General features: G+C 36.8%; 1 protein-coding gene across 7 annotated transcripts in view; it reads left to right on the top strand.

Annotated features, from left to right (window-relative positions):
- The window catches only part of ALS2 (alsin Rho guanine nucleotide exchange factor ALS2), an 81,814-nt gene that overhangs the window by 37,187 nt on the left and 29,728 nt on the right, over positions 1 to 14,899 (top strand). For all 7 annotated transcript variants that reach the window (XR_013447325.1, XM_078071197.1, XM_078071194.1 and 4 more), the window contains 3 exons: positions 969 to 1,149; positions 3,758 to 3,823; positions 9,148 to 9,310. Coding sequence is in view for 6 of the 7 variants with exons in the window: in XM_078071197.1 (XP_077927323.1) it covers positions 969 to 1,149; positions 3,758 to 3,823; positions 9,148 to 9,310 (410 nt within the window). In the remaining variant the exon portion in view is untranslated. The remainder of the gene's footprint in view (positions 1 to 968; positions 1,150 to 3,757; positions 3,824 to 9,147; positions 9,311 to 14,899) is intronic.

The following is a 14,899-nucleotide window of genomic DNA, read 5'->3' as shown; positions in this document are numbered from 1 at the left end:
CTCTACACCCAACCTGGGGCTCAAACTCATGACTTGGAGATCAAGAGTCGCATGCTCTTCCGACTGAGCCAGTCAGGCACCCCAGTTTATTTTAGTTTTTAATATGTTTTGCCTTTTTAAATGTCACAGAGTGTCTGTTCTATAAATTCTCTTCCAGTGGGTAGGCCTAAGACCGCAGGAGCTTGGCAGGGGAAAAGCAGCAGTCCAAGCTGGAAGCTTCCTGGATTGCTCTGAAAGAAAAGTGAAATTGTCCTTTTCCCTGTCCTGATTCGTGATTTCTATGTTGTTCTTGCATTGTCTGCTCATCAGCCTCACTGCTTAGAGAGAAGTCCTGGAAATTAGGAACTTTGGACTGGGAAAAAGCAAATAATCTCCTGGTACCCTCTATAAAGTTCAGAGCAACCTGGTCAGTCTGATTCTGGGATTGCCCTCTCTTCACTGAAGTATTGGGGTTGTCCAAGGGCCAGTAGAGCAGAAGTCAGTACAAAAAATTGAAAATGTTAACTAAAATGTAACTACAAAAGTGAGTTTAATTCCTGGCTGTCACTTACCAGTTCTGTGAAATTAGATAACTCACTTCCCTTTTTCTGGCTTCAGATTATTTATCTTCAAAATGGGAGGAAAGTTGGATTTGCTCAGTGGTTCTCAAATTTGGCTGGTCTTCAGAATTACATGGAAAACTTTTCTTCTGAATATATCCATCCTAGGATCTTAACCTTAGCCTACTGAGTCAGAAGCTATAGGATCCTTGTGCATGTGTTTTTAACAAGTTTCTCAAATGACTAGATTCTATGATCTCTGAAGTTTCTTTCTTTAACAGTGTGATGATTTGAATTCCATAGTCGAGAGTACATCTCAGCATGTTAAATATTTCTAGAAAAGGGGGATTCATAATCTTGATCATAAGAAAGTATTCTGGTAATGAATCTTCAGGTTATGTCATCATCATCATCATCACTTTGTTACAGAAAATTTGGGCACTGCAAGTACAGTCCAGCTGTTGCAGGAGGTGGCAAGCCGTTTCAGCAAGCTGTGTTACCTAATTGGTCAGCATGGAGCCTCACTGAGCAGCTTCCTTCATGGGATAAAGGAGGCCAGGAGTTTGGTCATTCTGAAGCATGCAAGTCTCTTCTTGGATAGTTATACAGAGCAAGTATCCAGTCCCGTGTCATGTTCAATCTCTGCAGGGTTATTCTGCCAAGGAGAACAGCTCCTTAATCAGAAGAGACTAGATTAGGGACAGTGATATAAGGTAATAGAAATTGCAAAGCAGTATTTTAATCTTAAGCCAACTGTAGTTCTGCATTGCTAAAATTTTAGTTTTAAGTGGAAAAAAGGTTTAAAAATAATGAATTGTATTTCTGTAGTCTAGCAGAATGATTGATAGTGTACTTAATTTACATGAAATATACTATAATAAATATGGTTCTTTAGAGAATAATTTTGCTTAAGTAAATTATAATAAAATTAGAAGAAATGAGTAACTAAACCAATTATTTTAAGACCAACTGCTAATGGTAAATATGGAGTTGTTCCAATGTCTTTTTTTATTGTTGTGTAAATGGAGGGTTTAAAGACCATACTATCTTCAAAATAAGGATATTTCCTTAATAAAATCTAGCATAAGTTATCCAAGGTTCTTTTAATGTTTTTTTTTTTTTAAATATCCTAAGTGTATTTGAAAATTTAAGTATTTCTCACTTTTTCTTAATTTATACTTTGACATAATTTGTTATTTTAATGGATATTAAAATAACATTAATGCTATTTATCTGAAGTGACAGTTTTATTCTTTATTAACACCTCATCCATCTAGCAAATATTGACCGAGTACCCACTAAGTGCCAGGCACTGTGTAGAGCTCTAAGATCATACAGCCACAGCCGGGAACCAGTGAAAGGGGGTTCAGGGGGTTCATGTTCTATTGGTGTTTTATTTAGGTTATTTTTAATATAAGTGAGATAGTGTTTATTATTGAAAATTATACAAATAAAATAGTCAAAAAGATACTTAAAGTTGCCCATAATTCTACCACCAGAAATAACCATTGCTAATCATTTTAGTGTACTTCTTTTCAGATTTATGCATATATATGCAGATAGATGCATGTGATTTTAATTGTAAGCAGTATTAAATATATTTGAAGCTATAGTCTGAGAGGAAATACCCGAGTTGCAGTCTTTCATATTCTTCCAGACATGAAAAATAACATAATTTGATACCAGTTTACTTTTTTTTTTTTAGAGGTGGGGAGGGGCAGAGGAAGAGAGAGAATCTTAAGCAGAGCCCGATGCAGGGTTCAGTCTCATGACCCTGAGATCATGACCTAAGCCAAAATCAAGAGTTGGATGCTTAACTGACTGAGCCACTCAGGCACCCCCAATTTACTTTTTTAAAGTAGATTTTGTTTGTATGAAGGTTTTAGCTTTTGCTGGTATAGTTCTTTTTTGTCTTATTTATCTCACAATTTTTTTTTTTTAACTTCTTGTTCTCTTATACTTCAGGACTTATACTTAGAGATGCTTTTATTTTGGTACCTTTGATACCTCCCTATCTTTTAACGTAATTTATTCATATAGGTGAGGCAAGTAAAAAAATCTTGATTTGTTTATGAATTTTAAAAATTATTTTTAATTGTAAAATAAACATAATATCTAATTTATCATCAGGACCTTTTTTTTTTTTTAATGGTTTTTTTATTTATTTGAGAGAGAGAGAAAGCATGAGTGGGGGTGTGTAGAGGGAGAGGGAGAAGCAGACTCCCCGCTGAGCAGGGAGCAAGATGTGGGGCTCCATCCCAGGATCCTGAGATCATGACCTGAGCCGAAGGCCGACACTTAACCGACTGAGCTGTGCAGGCACCCCCCATCAGGACCATTTTTTTTTTTTAATTTTATTTATTTATTCATAAGAGACAGAGAGAGAGAGAGAGAGAGAGAGAGGCAGGCTCCCCGCTGAGCAGGGAGCCCGATGCGGGACTCGATCCCAGGACCCTGGGATCATGACCTGAGCCGAAGGCAGACGCTTAACCATCTGAGCCACCCAGGCACCCCCATCAGGACCATTTTTAAGTGTATAGTACCTTGGGCTATTTTGAATAGGAATTTGTCTTCTCTCGAAGTGAGTTGATTCCATTTTGCCATTCTGGGAGTATGGTAGAAATGTACATGAGTCAAAGCAGTATATCAAGACATTCTCTAGCAATAGATTAAAACTTAACTGACATTTTCTAACAGTTTCACTTGAGCTCTTTTAACATATTTTCATCCCTTCTCTATTGTTTATTTCTGAAGATTTAATTTTCATTAAAAATCCAACTATTGTATTTTCTCAAGTTTGTTAAGTTATAAAAGTAAAGGGGCGCCTGGGTGGTTCAGTCGTTTAAGTGTCTGCTTTCAGCTCAGGTCATGATCCCAGGGTCCTGGGATTGAGCCTTGCATCAGGCTCCCTGCTCCATAGAAAAAAGTTACTGAAGTAATATCTATGAAGCAAATTCTAGCATCTTCTGCATAATTTTAGTTGTATTTTAAATTTACAATTATCTTTACTAAAATGGCTCTTTCCCCTCCTGATTATTGTGATTACCACATAATCTGCCCTTCTTTTCAGTCACATCAGTTCATGAATGTTGACATCACAAAAGTTCTAAACTTATTGGTGAGACCAAGAAGTATCTGCTCCAGATGCTTGTTATGTAAATTTGTTCTTCAGAATTTTCATTAATGCTAATGTACATGTGTTTTCTTTTTTGGTCAAGGTATTGCACATCTATTACAAATTTCCTGGTTATGGGAGGATTCCAGCTTCTTGCTAAGCCTGCCATGTAAGCAAATACATATCTTCCAATTATCATTCTAACAACCAAAGATCATGTTTTATAGTGTTCTTTGTTTTTGAGTGCCCAGGAAAAGCTTTGGCTTAATCATTTTACCAAATGTAGACTACCAAAATGTAGACTTTTGCTAACTCTTAAAAAAGACAGGTATTATTAGCCCCTGATTATCCTTGGGAGTAGTATGGTATTGAAAAAACCACAAGATCTGGGTCCTTCTTTATTATCCCTGAGATGTTGGACAACTCTCTTCACCAAATTGAGCCTAATTTTTTTCATCTGAAAAATAGAAATGTTTTTTCCCTGGTTGTGAGGAACAAATAATGTATGTGATGGTATAGAGAAGAACACAAAGTGTTGCACAAGCATAAAGATTTTGCATTTAGCTTCTGGATAATAAATATAAAAGCCTCTTACATGAGGCTAATCATTCTGAACTATGTAGATTCTCAACAAGTGTTGACCTAGAGACAAAGGCAAGTTTAAAAAATTCAGTTATATTTTAATAGTAAACATATAACATATATACTCACAACCCAGATTTAATAGATGTTAATGTTTTGCCATGTTTGCTTTTGATCTTATATCCTAATAGAATAATAACATCCTTGTCTAATTTCTGATCTCCAAGGGGAATAGTTTTAGTATTTCTTCATTAAAGATGATTGCCTTAGGTTTTTGGTAAATATCATTTATAGGGTTAAAAGGCTCCCTTCTTAAAAAAGGCAGGGGAGGGTTCCCTTCTATTCCTGAAAGTTGAAGAGCAATTGATTATTTTTTTAATGGTAAACATCCTTGAGTTCTCAAGATAAATTCAGTGTGGTCTGCCTGTATTAGTTTTTCAGTGCATTGCTGGACTCAATTTGCTAATATTTAAGATTTTTGCATCTATATGAATGTGAGGTTTTCCTTCTCTTCTGAACTTGAAGTTTTGATAAGAAGATTGCACTAGCAATCATAAAGTGAGTGTGGGAACTTTGTATTTTCTGGAATAGTTTGCATGAGATAGGGAATATCTGTACTTTGAGATTTTGTAGAATTCATCTGTAAAAACGTATGGCTTTTGTGGGGGCATTTCTGTAGGGAGTTTTTAAACTACTGACTTCATTTCTGTAATGAATAGATCTGTTCAGGTCTTTATTTCTTCTTGTGGCTTTAATTATTTGTATTTTTCTGGAAAATTATTGCATCCAAGTTTTCAAATTTATTGGCATAATATTGCTACCATTGTCTTAAGATGTTTTCACCTCCATAATAACTGGTTATATCCCCTATTTTTCATTCCTCTTATTTATTTGAGTCTTTTATCTTTTTATCTTGGTCAGTTTTGTCAGCAGTTTACCCTTTTTAATTTTCTTTTCAAAGATTAAGCTTTAGTTACTACTTACTTTTCTTTGTTTTCTATTTTATTTCTGCCCTTTTTTAAAAAAGATTTTATTTGAGAGAAAGAGAGAGAGAGCAAGCAAGAGTGGGTGGAGGGGAGAGGGACAAGCAGACTCCCTGCTGAGTGCGGAGCCTGACATGGGGCTCCATCCCAGGACCCTGAGATCATGACCTGAGCTGAAGTCAGATGCTTAACTGACTGAGCCACCCAGGTGCCCTGAATTTCTGCCTTTTATTTCCTTCTTTCTTTGTGTTCCCCTGTTAATGTCTTCCAACTTCATGAGTTTAGCATTTAGCTCATCAATTTTCCAATCTTTGGATTTTTCTAATGTACTCATCCAAGGCTATAAATTTCCCTCCAAGTGTTGCTTTAGCTGTATCTTAAAACCTTTGATACCTTTTGTTTTTATACTCATTCAATTGTAAATATATTTCTAATTTCCATCATGATTTTTTCTTTGACTCCTGTTATGTCCTTCATTTCCAAAGTACAAGGGTTCAGCCTTCATTTTTAAAACAAATATTTATTAGAGAGAGAGAGAAAGTGGGCATGAGCAGGAGGGAGGGGCAGAGGGAAAGGGAGAGGGGAGAAGCAGATTCCCTGATGAGCAGGGAGCCCAATGCGGGGCTTGATCCCAGGACTCAGATCATGACCTGAGCCAAAGACAGACGCTTAACCAATTGAGCCACTCAGATGCCCCAGCAGCCTTCATTTTTTTAATGACAGATTAAAGAGTGTTTTATTTTAACCTTATGTAGTAAGTTTAAAATTTTTGATCTTGCTATTTTGTTTTATATTAATATAATGACACCACTTTCTATTCTATTACTTTTAACCTGCCTGTATTATATTGTAATATTTTTGTATATTTCTTGTAAACAGCAAATTGGTGGATTTACTGCTTTGTTGTTTTTTCCATCTGAGAGTTTCTCGCTTTTAACTGACAAGTTTATATTTGTTGTAATTTCTGATTTTACATTTATTATACATCTATATATTATATTGACTAAAAAAAGCTTATTTAACACTTAGTGTTGGTGAAATGCTGGATCTTGGCCAAAAAAATAGGAGAAAATGATTGCAGCCAAACCAGTAATTAAATGAAGAAAAAAAAAAAAAGAATGGTTATTTTTCCAAATAGTAATGCTTGAAGAAAAGCAGCTTTATTATAGGAGGATGCAAAAATAGGTGGAGATTTGTGACAAGTTAAAAATGGGGAGGTTTCTGGGCTTCTTGAAGGACAATGGTAGTTGGTGACCCTGATGCCTTATTTAGCTTTATTTTATTTTTTGTTAACCTTCCTCTAGTTTTTCCAGAGTTCACAGTACTCAGGAATTGACCTGACTCCTTGTTAGAGCAGCTAAAGCAGATGACATAAGTGAAAGCCTCTTGCTAGAACCTAGGCAGGTGTTAAGCAATTAATAAACAATGGGTGACTTTAAGCTATGGAAGCAAATATTAAGTCTGGATTTGGGCAGCATTTCCCAAGCTGTGGTTCATGAACCCCGGGGTTTTACATATTTAAAAGGTAATAATAACATCTTTTTACAACTTTTATTTACAAAGTCAGTATTTTAAATTATTTTGTAGTATTTATTTAAAAAGAGAACCTCTAGAGCATAGCTGGTGAGCCCACATGGCAGTTAGTAGGTCTTGGATGTTGATACTCAAGCTCTCATCACTCAGGTGGTTTATCATTTAGATACTCAACTCATGCTAGCCTGGTGGTTTGATCATCATGTGGGTTTTTTAAAAATTACTGTGCTAACATATACATTCCATAATATTTATCATTTTAAACATTCCTAAGTGTATAATTCTGTGGCACCAAGAACATTTATGTTGTGTAAACCATTGCCACTATTTGTACACAAAACTTTTTAAAATCATCCCCAACAAAAACTCTTTCTGTACCCATTAAGCAATAATTTCTCCTTCCTTTCCCCACCCCTAGCACCTGGTAACCTCTATTCTACTTCCTGTCTTTATGAATTTGCCTATTCTAGGTACCTCACATAAGTGAAATCATATAATATTTGTCCTTCTGTGTCTGGTTTATTTCCCTAAGTGTAATGTTTTCAAGGTCTGTCCGTGTTGTAGCATATATCAAACTTGCGTGGCTGAATGATATTCCACTACACACACACACACACACACACACACACACACACACACACACACTACATTTTGTTTATCCATCCATCTGTTGATGGACACTTGGGTTCTACCTTTAATGTATTAATTTTTTAAATTATTTTTTTAAAAGATTTTATTTATTTGACAGAGAGAGAAAGACAGCACACAAGCAGAGCTGAGCAGGGGGCCCGATGCAGGGCTCAATCCCAGGACTCTGAGATCATGACCTGAGCTGGAGGCAGATGCTTAACTGACTGAGCCACCCAAGTGCCTTAATGTATTAATTTTTGAGTAACAAGTACAAACCTAGCCATGTAAGGGGAGAGCAGTATTGCCACTATAAGATTAAAACTCCCAAGAGAAGATAAGCTGAACAGTCCTTGGTTCAGGTTTCCTAAGAACATTCAAGGGCCTTTTTGGGAAAGTCCATAGGCAAGGACCTGAGTGAGTCCTGAAAAGTAATAGGACTTAAAAGAGTTGGAACATTTCTGGTCTAGTACTGGGCATGCAGAAGAAATGTGGTCATAGTGGGTATGTGTTCAACATGTGCTATTTCAGTCTCTCAGGAGCAGATTAAAGCAGAACACTTCCGTGGGGTTAAATGAGTGTTCTTAGCTGATCTCAGCAGCAGAACATGTAGGAGGAAGTAGGAACATCCACACAAGCCAAATATAAATAAAAATCTGGGTCACGTTCCCCAGGGCACTCTCAGGTCTCTTAATTGCATTATAAGATAATCCAATTTGTGCTATTGAACTTTTGGGTTCCTGGAAATTATTACATATTTTCCATTCCAAGATAATACTTCATTAATTTCTGAGTTAAACATTTCTTTATTCTACAGTTCTCTAAGAGATTATAAAGTGATTCATCCTTGCTTATAGTCTTGTGTGACATTGTCTAATTTGAAGCCTTGTAGGTAAGAATTGTAATATAATGCTTATAAAGCACTCAGGGTAGTACCTGACACATAATTATTGCTTATTAAGGGGCAGGTAATAATTATTATTCTGTCCCACCAACTCTTCTTTCACATCTTTTTTTTTTCTTCTTTCACATCTTTTAAGTATTTTGGTCTGATCATAGTCTCAGTGGGTTATTGATCACCATTAAAATTTGCAATAAAATTTTAATGAACTTATATAAAACTATGAATATAAAAACTAAATGTTGGCTTCAGTTTAAAATGCTTTTGAAGATCTCAGCATTGAAATCTTCACACAGAATTAGCTCTACTGTTTCCTGTTAATTGTAGTACTGGTACCTGCAGCTTTTCATTACTCTCATAATTAATTTTTATTAGGTGAAGAAAAAAAAGAAATTAGAAGTATTTTAATATTACATGCCAGTTGTGTTGGGGCAAAGAGCTTTGTTCTCCATTATTTCGGTTTAGTACAACTGATGAGAGCAATTAGTCTTGCCATTTATTGCTGTGACTTTTGGCTTGGAAATTAACAGGTAATGGTGTCAGCTGGTCTCCAGTTATTCCCTGAAACTGTGGGATGCATGATTCATTTCCTAGAACTCAAGGCACAGTTTGTGATTAATCATCTCTATTATAGAGTTACTGTTGCTACCATATGCTGCTTTTTATATGTAAAAATCTAATTTCTAGGCAGGGAAATTCTTTTAATTTTATCTGTCTTATTTCATTGTATTTATATTCTACTTTCATAGCACCTAAAAACATGCATGCTGAAAAAAGTAGTATCTAGTGAAATATATCTACTCAATATCATACATTTTTCAATACCAAAAAGATTAATTAAATTTCTTTTTTTCCCTCTATCTCCAGTGATTTCCTAAATAAAAACCAGGAGCTATTACAAGATTTATCAGAAGTAAATGATGAAAACACCCAATTGATGGAAATACTGAATACTCTGTTTTTCTTGCCAATCAGACGACTTCATAATTATGCTAAAGTTTTGCTAAAGCTTGCTACCTGTTTTGAAGTGGTAAGCTCCCATAAATATCTCATTTGAACTCTTGGGAAGCCAAGGATCATAGTTGTTTGTTTGGATTATGCTACCCCAAGATCTCAAACTCCATTAATTTACTATTTGTGTGTGTCTAATTAAATTTATTTTTCTTCAAGAACATGAAAGAAGAAAGTTTGACCATAGGTAAATCTAGTTCTCTTTGCCGTTGATTTAGTTTCTTCTCGGGACCTTATCAAGATTAATTTTGTATTCCTTTTATGAAACTGTCACAGGTTGAGACCCAGTTATGTTACGCACTCAATAGTTGTCAAAGTTTATTGAGTGCATACTAGTACAAGTTACACAGAGCTCTTTAAAATCCTGGCTTTCTGTGTAATGAGATACCTGTAAGGCAGTGGAATTACCACCTGGCCAGGACTCAGGATAGACTCATGCCAGGTATTTGGGTCACCTTAGCAGATGGTATGAGAAATCACAGTGTTACAGGATTTTCTCAGATGTTAAGTGGTCCACTTTCTATATGAAATTAGTTGGGTGGAGTCCTAGAAAATTAGTACCATTGTAGGATATGGGTGTATTTTAAAGCTGGTCCTGAGACATTGACCTTTGAAATTGTACTAAAATATGTAGTTTCATTTTGTTCCCACTCTGAAGGGCTCCAGAGAAACCATAATGATTCTGCGGTCTCATATACTTTAGAATCTTTTAAATCCTGGAACTTACCTCCTTATTTGGATAAATTGCAGTCTCCAGAGTGACCCACAAACTGTTGTGGGCTTTTTATATTTGATTCTACTGTAGTCTCATAGATCTTTTCTTTAGTCTGATTTCAATTTTAACTCAAACTGATGTAGTTTTAGCAATGAAGGTTTGAGCTACACAAGTAACCCACTGAGATGCAAATGTCATCTCAATGTACCCTCAGTTAATCAAAGATCTTCCCTCCCAGACCAGCTTGGAACTATTCAGACAGTCTGGTAGTACAGTTTCCAGTCTGAAGGGTCCTAATTCTGTGTGAAAAACCAGACTTTAGTTTGGTATTTAAGGCCCTTTATTACCTGATACCCTCTTTTGTTTCTAGCTTTATCTACCATCCTATGTCCTACATGTTAGTTCAGATCCCTGGACATACATGTTTTATATTTCCTTCATGAGACACTCTACCACCATCCTCATTATGGGAAAATTTCAAGGCCTGGGTCAAAAGTCATTTTATCATGAAAATGAAGCCCTCTCTGACTATACCACATTCCTTCCTCTTCCCACCGTTTAAGAATGGGTTACCCCTTTCTCTGTGCTTTGTTAGTACTGTCTTTGCCCATTATTTTCTTATCATGATCCCCAGGACTGGGGATCAAAATCATCTGTGCAAATTTTTCAAAACACATGGCCATATTCCAACACTGCAGATTGTTATTTAGTAGATCTCAGGTACAGCTTAGACATCATATATACATAAACATTTTTCTAGATAAAAATAATACCTAGTATTTATTAAATGCATTCCATGTGCCAGGTACTAAGCATGTTATTTGTATTCATTTAATCCCCATGGCAACCCTGTGAAATAGATATTACTATTATCCCCTTTCTACAGATGAAGGAATTGAGGCACATTGGTCAAACTAGAATTTTTTTTTTTTAATTTTTTTATTGTTATGTTAATCCCCATACATTACATCATTAGTTTTAGATATAGTGTTCCATGATTCATTGTTTGTGCATAACACCCAGTGCTCCATGCATAACGTGCCCTCCTCAATACCCATCACCAGGCTAACCCATCCTCCCAACCCCCTCCCCTCTAGAACCCTCAGTTTGTTTTTCAGAGTCCATCGTCTCTCATGGTTCTTCTCCCCCTCCGATTTCCCCCCCTTCATTCTTCCCCTCCTGCTACATTCTTCTTCTTCTTTTTTTCTTTCTTAACATATATTGCATTATTTGTTTCAGAGGTACAGATCTGAGATTCAACAGTCTTGCACAATTCACAGCGCTTACCAGAACACATACCCTCCCCAGTGTCCATCACCCAGTCACCCCATCCCTCCCACCCCACCCCCCACTCCAGCAACCCTCAGTTTGTTTCCTGAGATTAAGAATTCCTCATATCAGTGAGGTCATATGATACATGTCTTTCTCTGTTTGACTTATTTCGCTCAGCATAATACCCTCCAGTTCCATCCACGTCGTTGCAAATGGCAAGATCTTATTCCTTTTGATGGCTGCATAATATTCCATTGTATATATATACCACATCTTCTTTATCCATTCATCTGTTGATGGACATCTTGGCTCTTTCCACAGTTTGGCTATTGTGGACATTGCTGCTATAAACATTGGGGTGCACGTAGCCTTTCGGGTCCCTACTTTTGTATCTTTGGGGTAAATACCCAGTAGTGCAATTGCTGGATCATATGGTAGCTCTATTTTCAACTTTTTGAGGAACCTCCATACTGTTTTCCAGAGTGGCTGCACCAGCTTGCATTCCCACCAACAGTGTAGGAGGGTTCCCCTTTCTCTGCATCCCCGCCAACATCTGTCATTTCCTGACTTGTTAATTTTAGCCATTCTGACTGGTGTGAGGTGGTATCTCATTGAGGTTTTGATTTGGATTTCCCTGATGCCGAGCGATATTGAACACTTTTTCATGTGTCTGTTGGCCATTTGGATGTCTTCTTTGGAAAAATGTCTGTTCATGTCTTCTGCCCATTTCTTGATTGGATTCTTTGTTCTTTTGGTGTTGAGTTTGATGAGTTCTTTATAGATTTTGGATACTAGCCCTTTATCTGATATGTCATTTGCAAATATCTTCTCCCATTCTGTCAGTTGTCTTTTGGTTTTGTTGACTGTTTCCTTTGCTTTGCAAAAGCTTTTTATCTTGATGAAGTCCCAATAGTTCATTTTTGCCCTTGCTTCCCTTGCCTTTGGCGATGTTTCTAGGAAGAAGTTGCTGCGGCTGAGGTCGAAGAGGTTGCTGCCTGTGTTCTCCTTTAGGATTTTGATGGACTCCTGTCTCACATTGAGGTCTTTCAACCATTTGGAGTCTATTTTTGTGTGTGGTGTTAGGAAATGGTCCAGTTTCATTCTTCTGCATGTGGCTGTCCAATTTTCCCAACACCATTTGTTGAAGAGACTGTCTTTTTTCCATTGGACATTCTTTCCTGCTTTGTCAAAGATGAGTTGACCATATAGTTGAGGGTCCATTTCTGGGCTCTCTATTCTGTTCCATTGATCTATGTGTCTGTTTTTGTGCCAGTACCATACTGTCTTGATGATGACAGCTTTGTAGTAGAGCTGGAAGTCTGGAATTGTGATGCCGCCAGCTTTGCTTTTCTTTTTCAACATTGCTCTGGCTATGCGGGGTCTTTTCTGGTTCCATACAAATTTTAGGATTATTTGTTCCATTTCTTTGAAGAAAGTGGATGGTATTTTGATGGGGATTGCATTGAATGTGTAGATTGCTCTAGGTAGCATTGACATCTTCACAATATTTGTTCTTCCAATCCATGAGCATGGAACGTTTTTCCATTTCGTTGTGTCTTCCTCAATTTCTTCCATGAGTATTTTATAGTTTTCTGAGTACAGATCCTTTGCCTCTTTGGTTAGATTTATTCCTAGGTATCTTATGGTTTTGGGTGCAATTGTAAATGGGATCGACTCCTTAATTTCTCTTTCTTCTGACTTGTTGTTGGTGTATAGGAATGCCACTGACTTCTGTGCATTGATTTTATATCCTGCCACTTGACTGAATTCCTGTATGAGTTCTAGCAGTTTTGGGGTGGAGTCTTTGGGATTTTCCACATAAAGTATCATATCATCTGCAAAGAGTGAGAGTTTGACTTCTTCTTTGCCAATTTGGATGCCTTTGATTTCTTTTTGTTGTCTGATTGCTGTGGCTAGGACTTCCAATACTATGTTGAATAGCAGTGGTGATAGTGGACATCCCTGCCGCGTTCCTGACCTTAGGGGGAAAGCTCTCAGTTTTTCCCCATTGAGAATGATATTCGCTGTAGGTTTTTCATAGATGGCTTTTATGATATTGAGGTATGTACCCTCTATCCCTATACTCTGAAGAGTTTTGATCAAGAAAGGATGCTGTATTTTGTCAAATGCTTTTTCTGCATCTATTGAGAGGATCATATGATTCTTGTTCTTTCTTTTGTTAATGTATTGTATCACGTTGATTGATTTGCGGATGTTGAACCAACCTTGCAGCCCAGGGATAAATCCCACTTGGTCGTGGTGAATAATCCTTTTAATGTACTGTTGGATCCTATTGGCTAGTATTTTGGTGAGAATTTTTGCATCCATGTTCATCAGGGATATTGGTCTGTAATTCTCCTTTTTGATGGGGTCTTTGTCTGGTTTTGGGATCAAGGTAATGCTGGCCTCATAAAATGAGTTTGGAAGTTTTCCTTCCATTTCTATTTTTTGGAACAGTTTCAGAAGGATAGGTATTAATTCTTCTTTAAATGTTTGGTAGAGTTCCCCTGGGAAGCCATCTGGCCCTGGGCTTTTGTGTTTTGGGAGATTTTTGATGACTGCTTCTATTTCCTTAGTGGTTATAGGTCTGTTCAGGTGTTCTATTTCTTCCTGGTTCAGTTTTGGTAGTTGATACATCTCTAGGAATGCATCCATTACTTCCAGGTTATCTAATTTGCTGGCATAGAGTTGCTCATAATATGTTCTTATAATTGTTTGTATTTCTTTGGTGTTGGTTGTGATTTCTCCTCTTTCATTCATGATTTTGTTGATTTGGGTCATTTCTCTTTTCTTCTTGATAAGTCTGGCCAGGGGCTTATCAATCTTGTTAATTCTTTCAAAGAACCAGCTCCTAGTTTCGTTGATCTGTTCTACTGTTGTTTTGGTTTCTATTTCATTGATTTCTGCTCTGATCTTTATTATTTCTCTTCTCCTGCTGGATTTAGGCTTTATTTGCTGTTCTTTCTCCAGCTCCTTTAGGTGTAGGGTTAGGTTGTGTACTTGAGACCTTTCTTGTTTCTTGAGAAAGGCTTGTATTGCTATATACTTTCCTCTTAGGACTGCCTTTGCTGTATCCCAAAGATTTTGAATAGTTGTGTTTTCATTTTCATTGGTTTCCATGAATTTTTTTAATTCTTCTTTAATTTCCTGGTTGACCCATTCATTCTTCAGTAGGATGCTCTTTAGCCTCCATGTATTTGAGTTCTTTCCGACTTTCCTCTTGTGATTGAGTTCTAGTTTCAAAGCATTGTGGTCTGAAAATAGGCAGGGGATGATCCCAATCTTCTGGTACCGGTTGAGACCTGATTTGTGACCTAGGATGTGATCTATTCTGGAGAATGTTCCATGGGCACTAGAGAAGAATGTGTATTCCGTTGCTTTGGGATGGAATGTTCTGAAGATGTCTGTGAAGTCCATTTGGTCCAGTGTGTCATTTAAAGTCTTTATTTCCTTGTTGATCTTTTGCTTAGACGATCTGTCCATTTCAGTGAGGGGGGTGTTAAAGTCCCCCACTATTATTGTATTGTTGTCGATGTGTTTCTTTGCTTTTGTTATTAATTGCCTTATATAATTGGCTGCTCCCATGTTAGGGGCATAGATATTTACCATTGTTAGATCTTC

Source organism: Halichoerus grypus, chromosome 4 (assembly GCF_964656455.1).
Source record: "Halichoerus grypus chromosome 4, mHalGry1.hap1.1, whole genome shotgun sequence".
In the NCBI taxonomy this organism is placed as follows: Eukaryota; Metazoa; Chordata; class Mammalia; order Carnivora; family Phocidae; genus Halichoerus; species Halichoerus grypus.
Note: the sequence above shows the minus strand (reverse complement) of the source record. Positions and strands in the feature narration are given on the sequence as shown.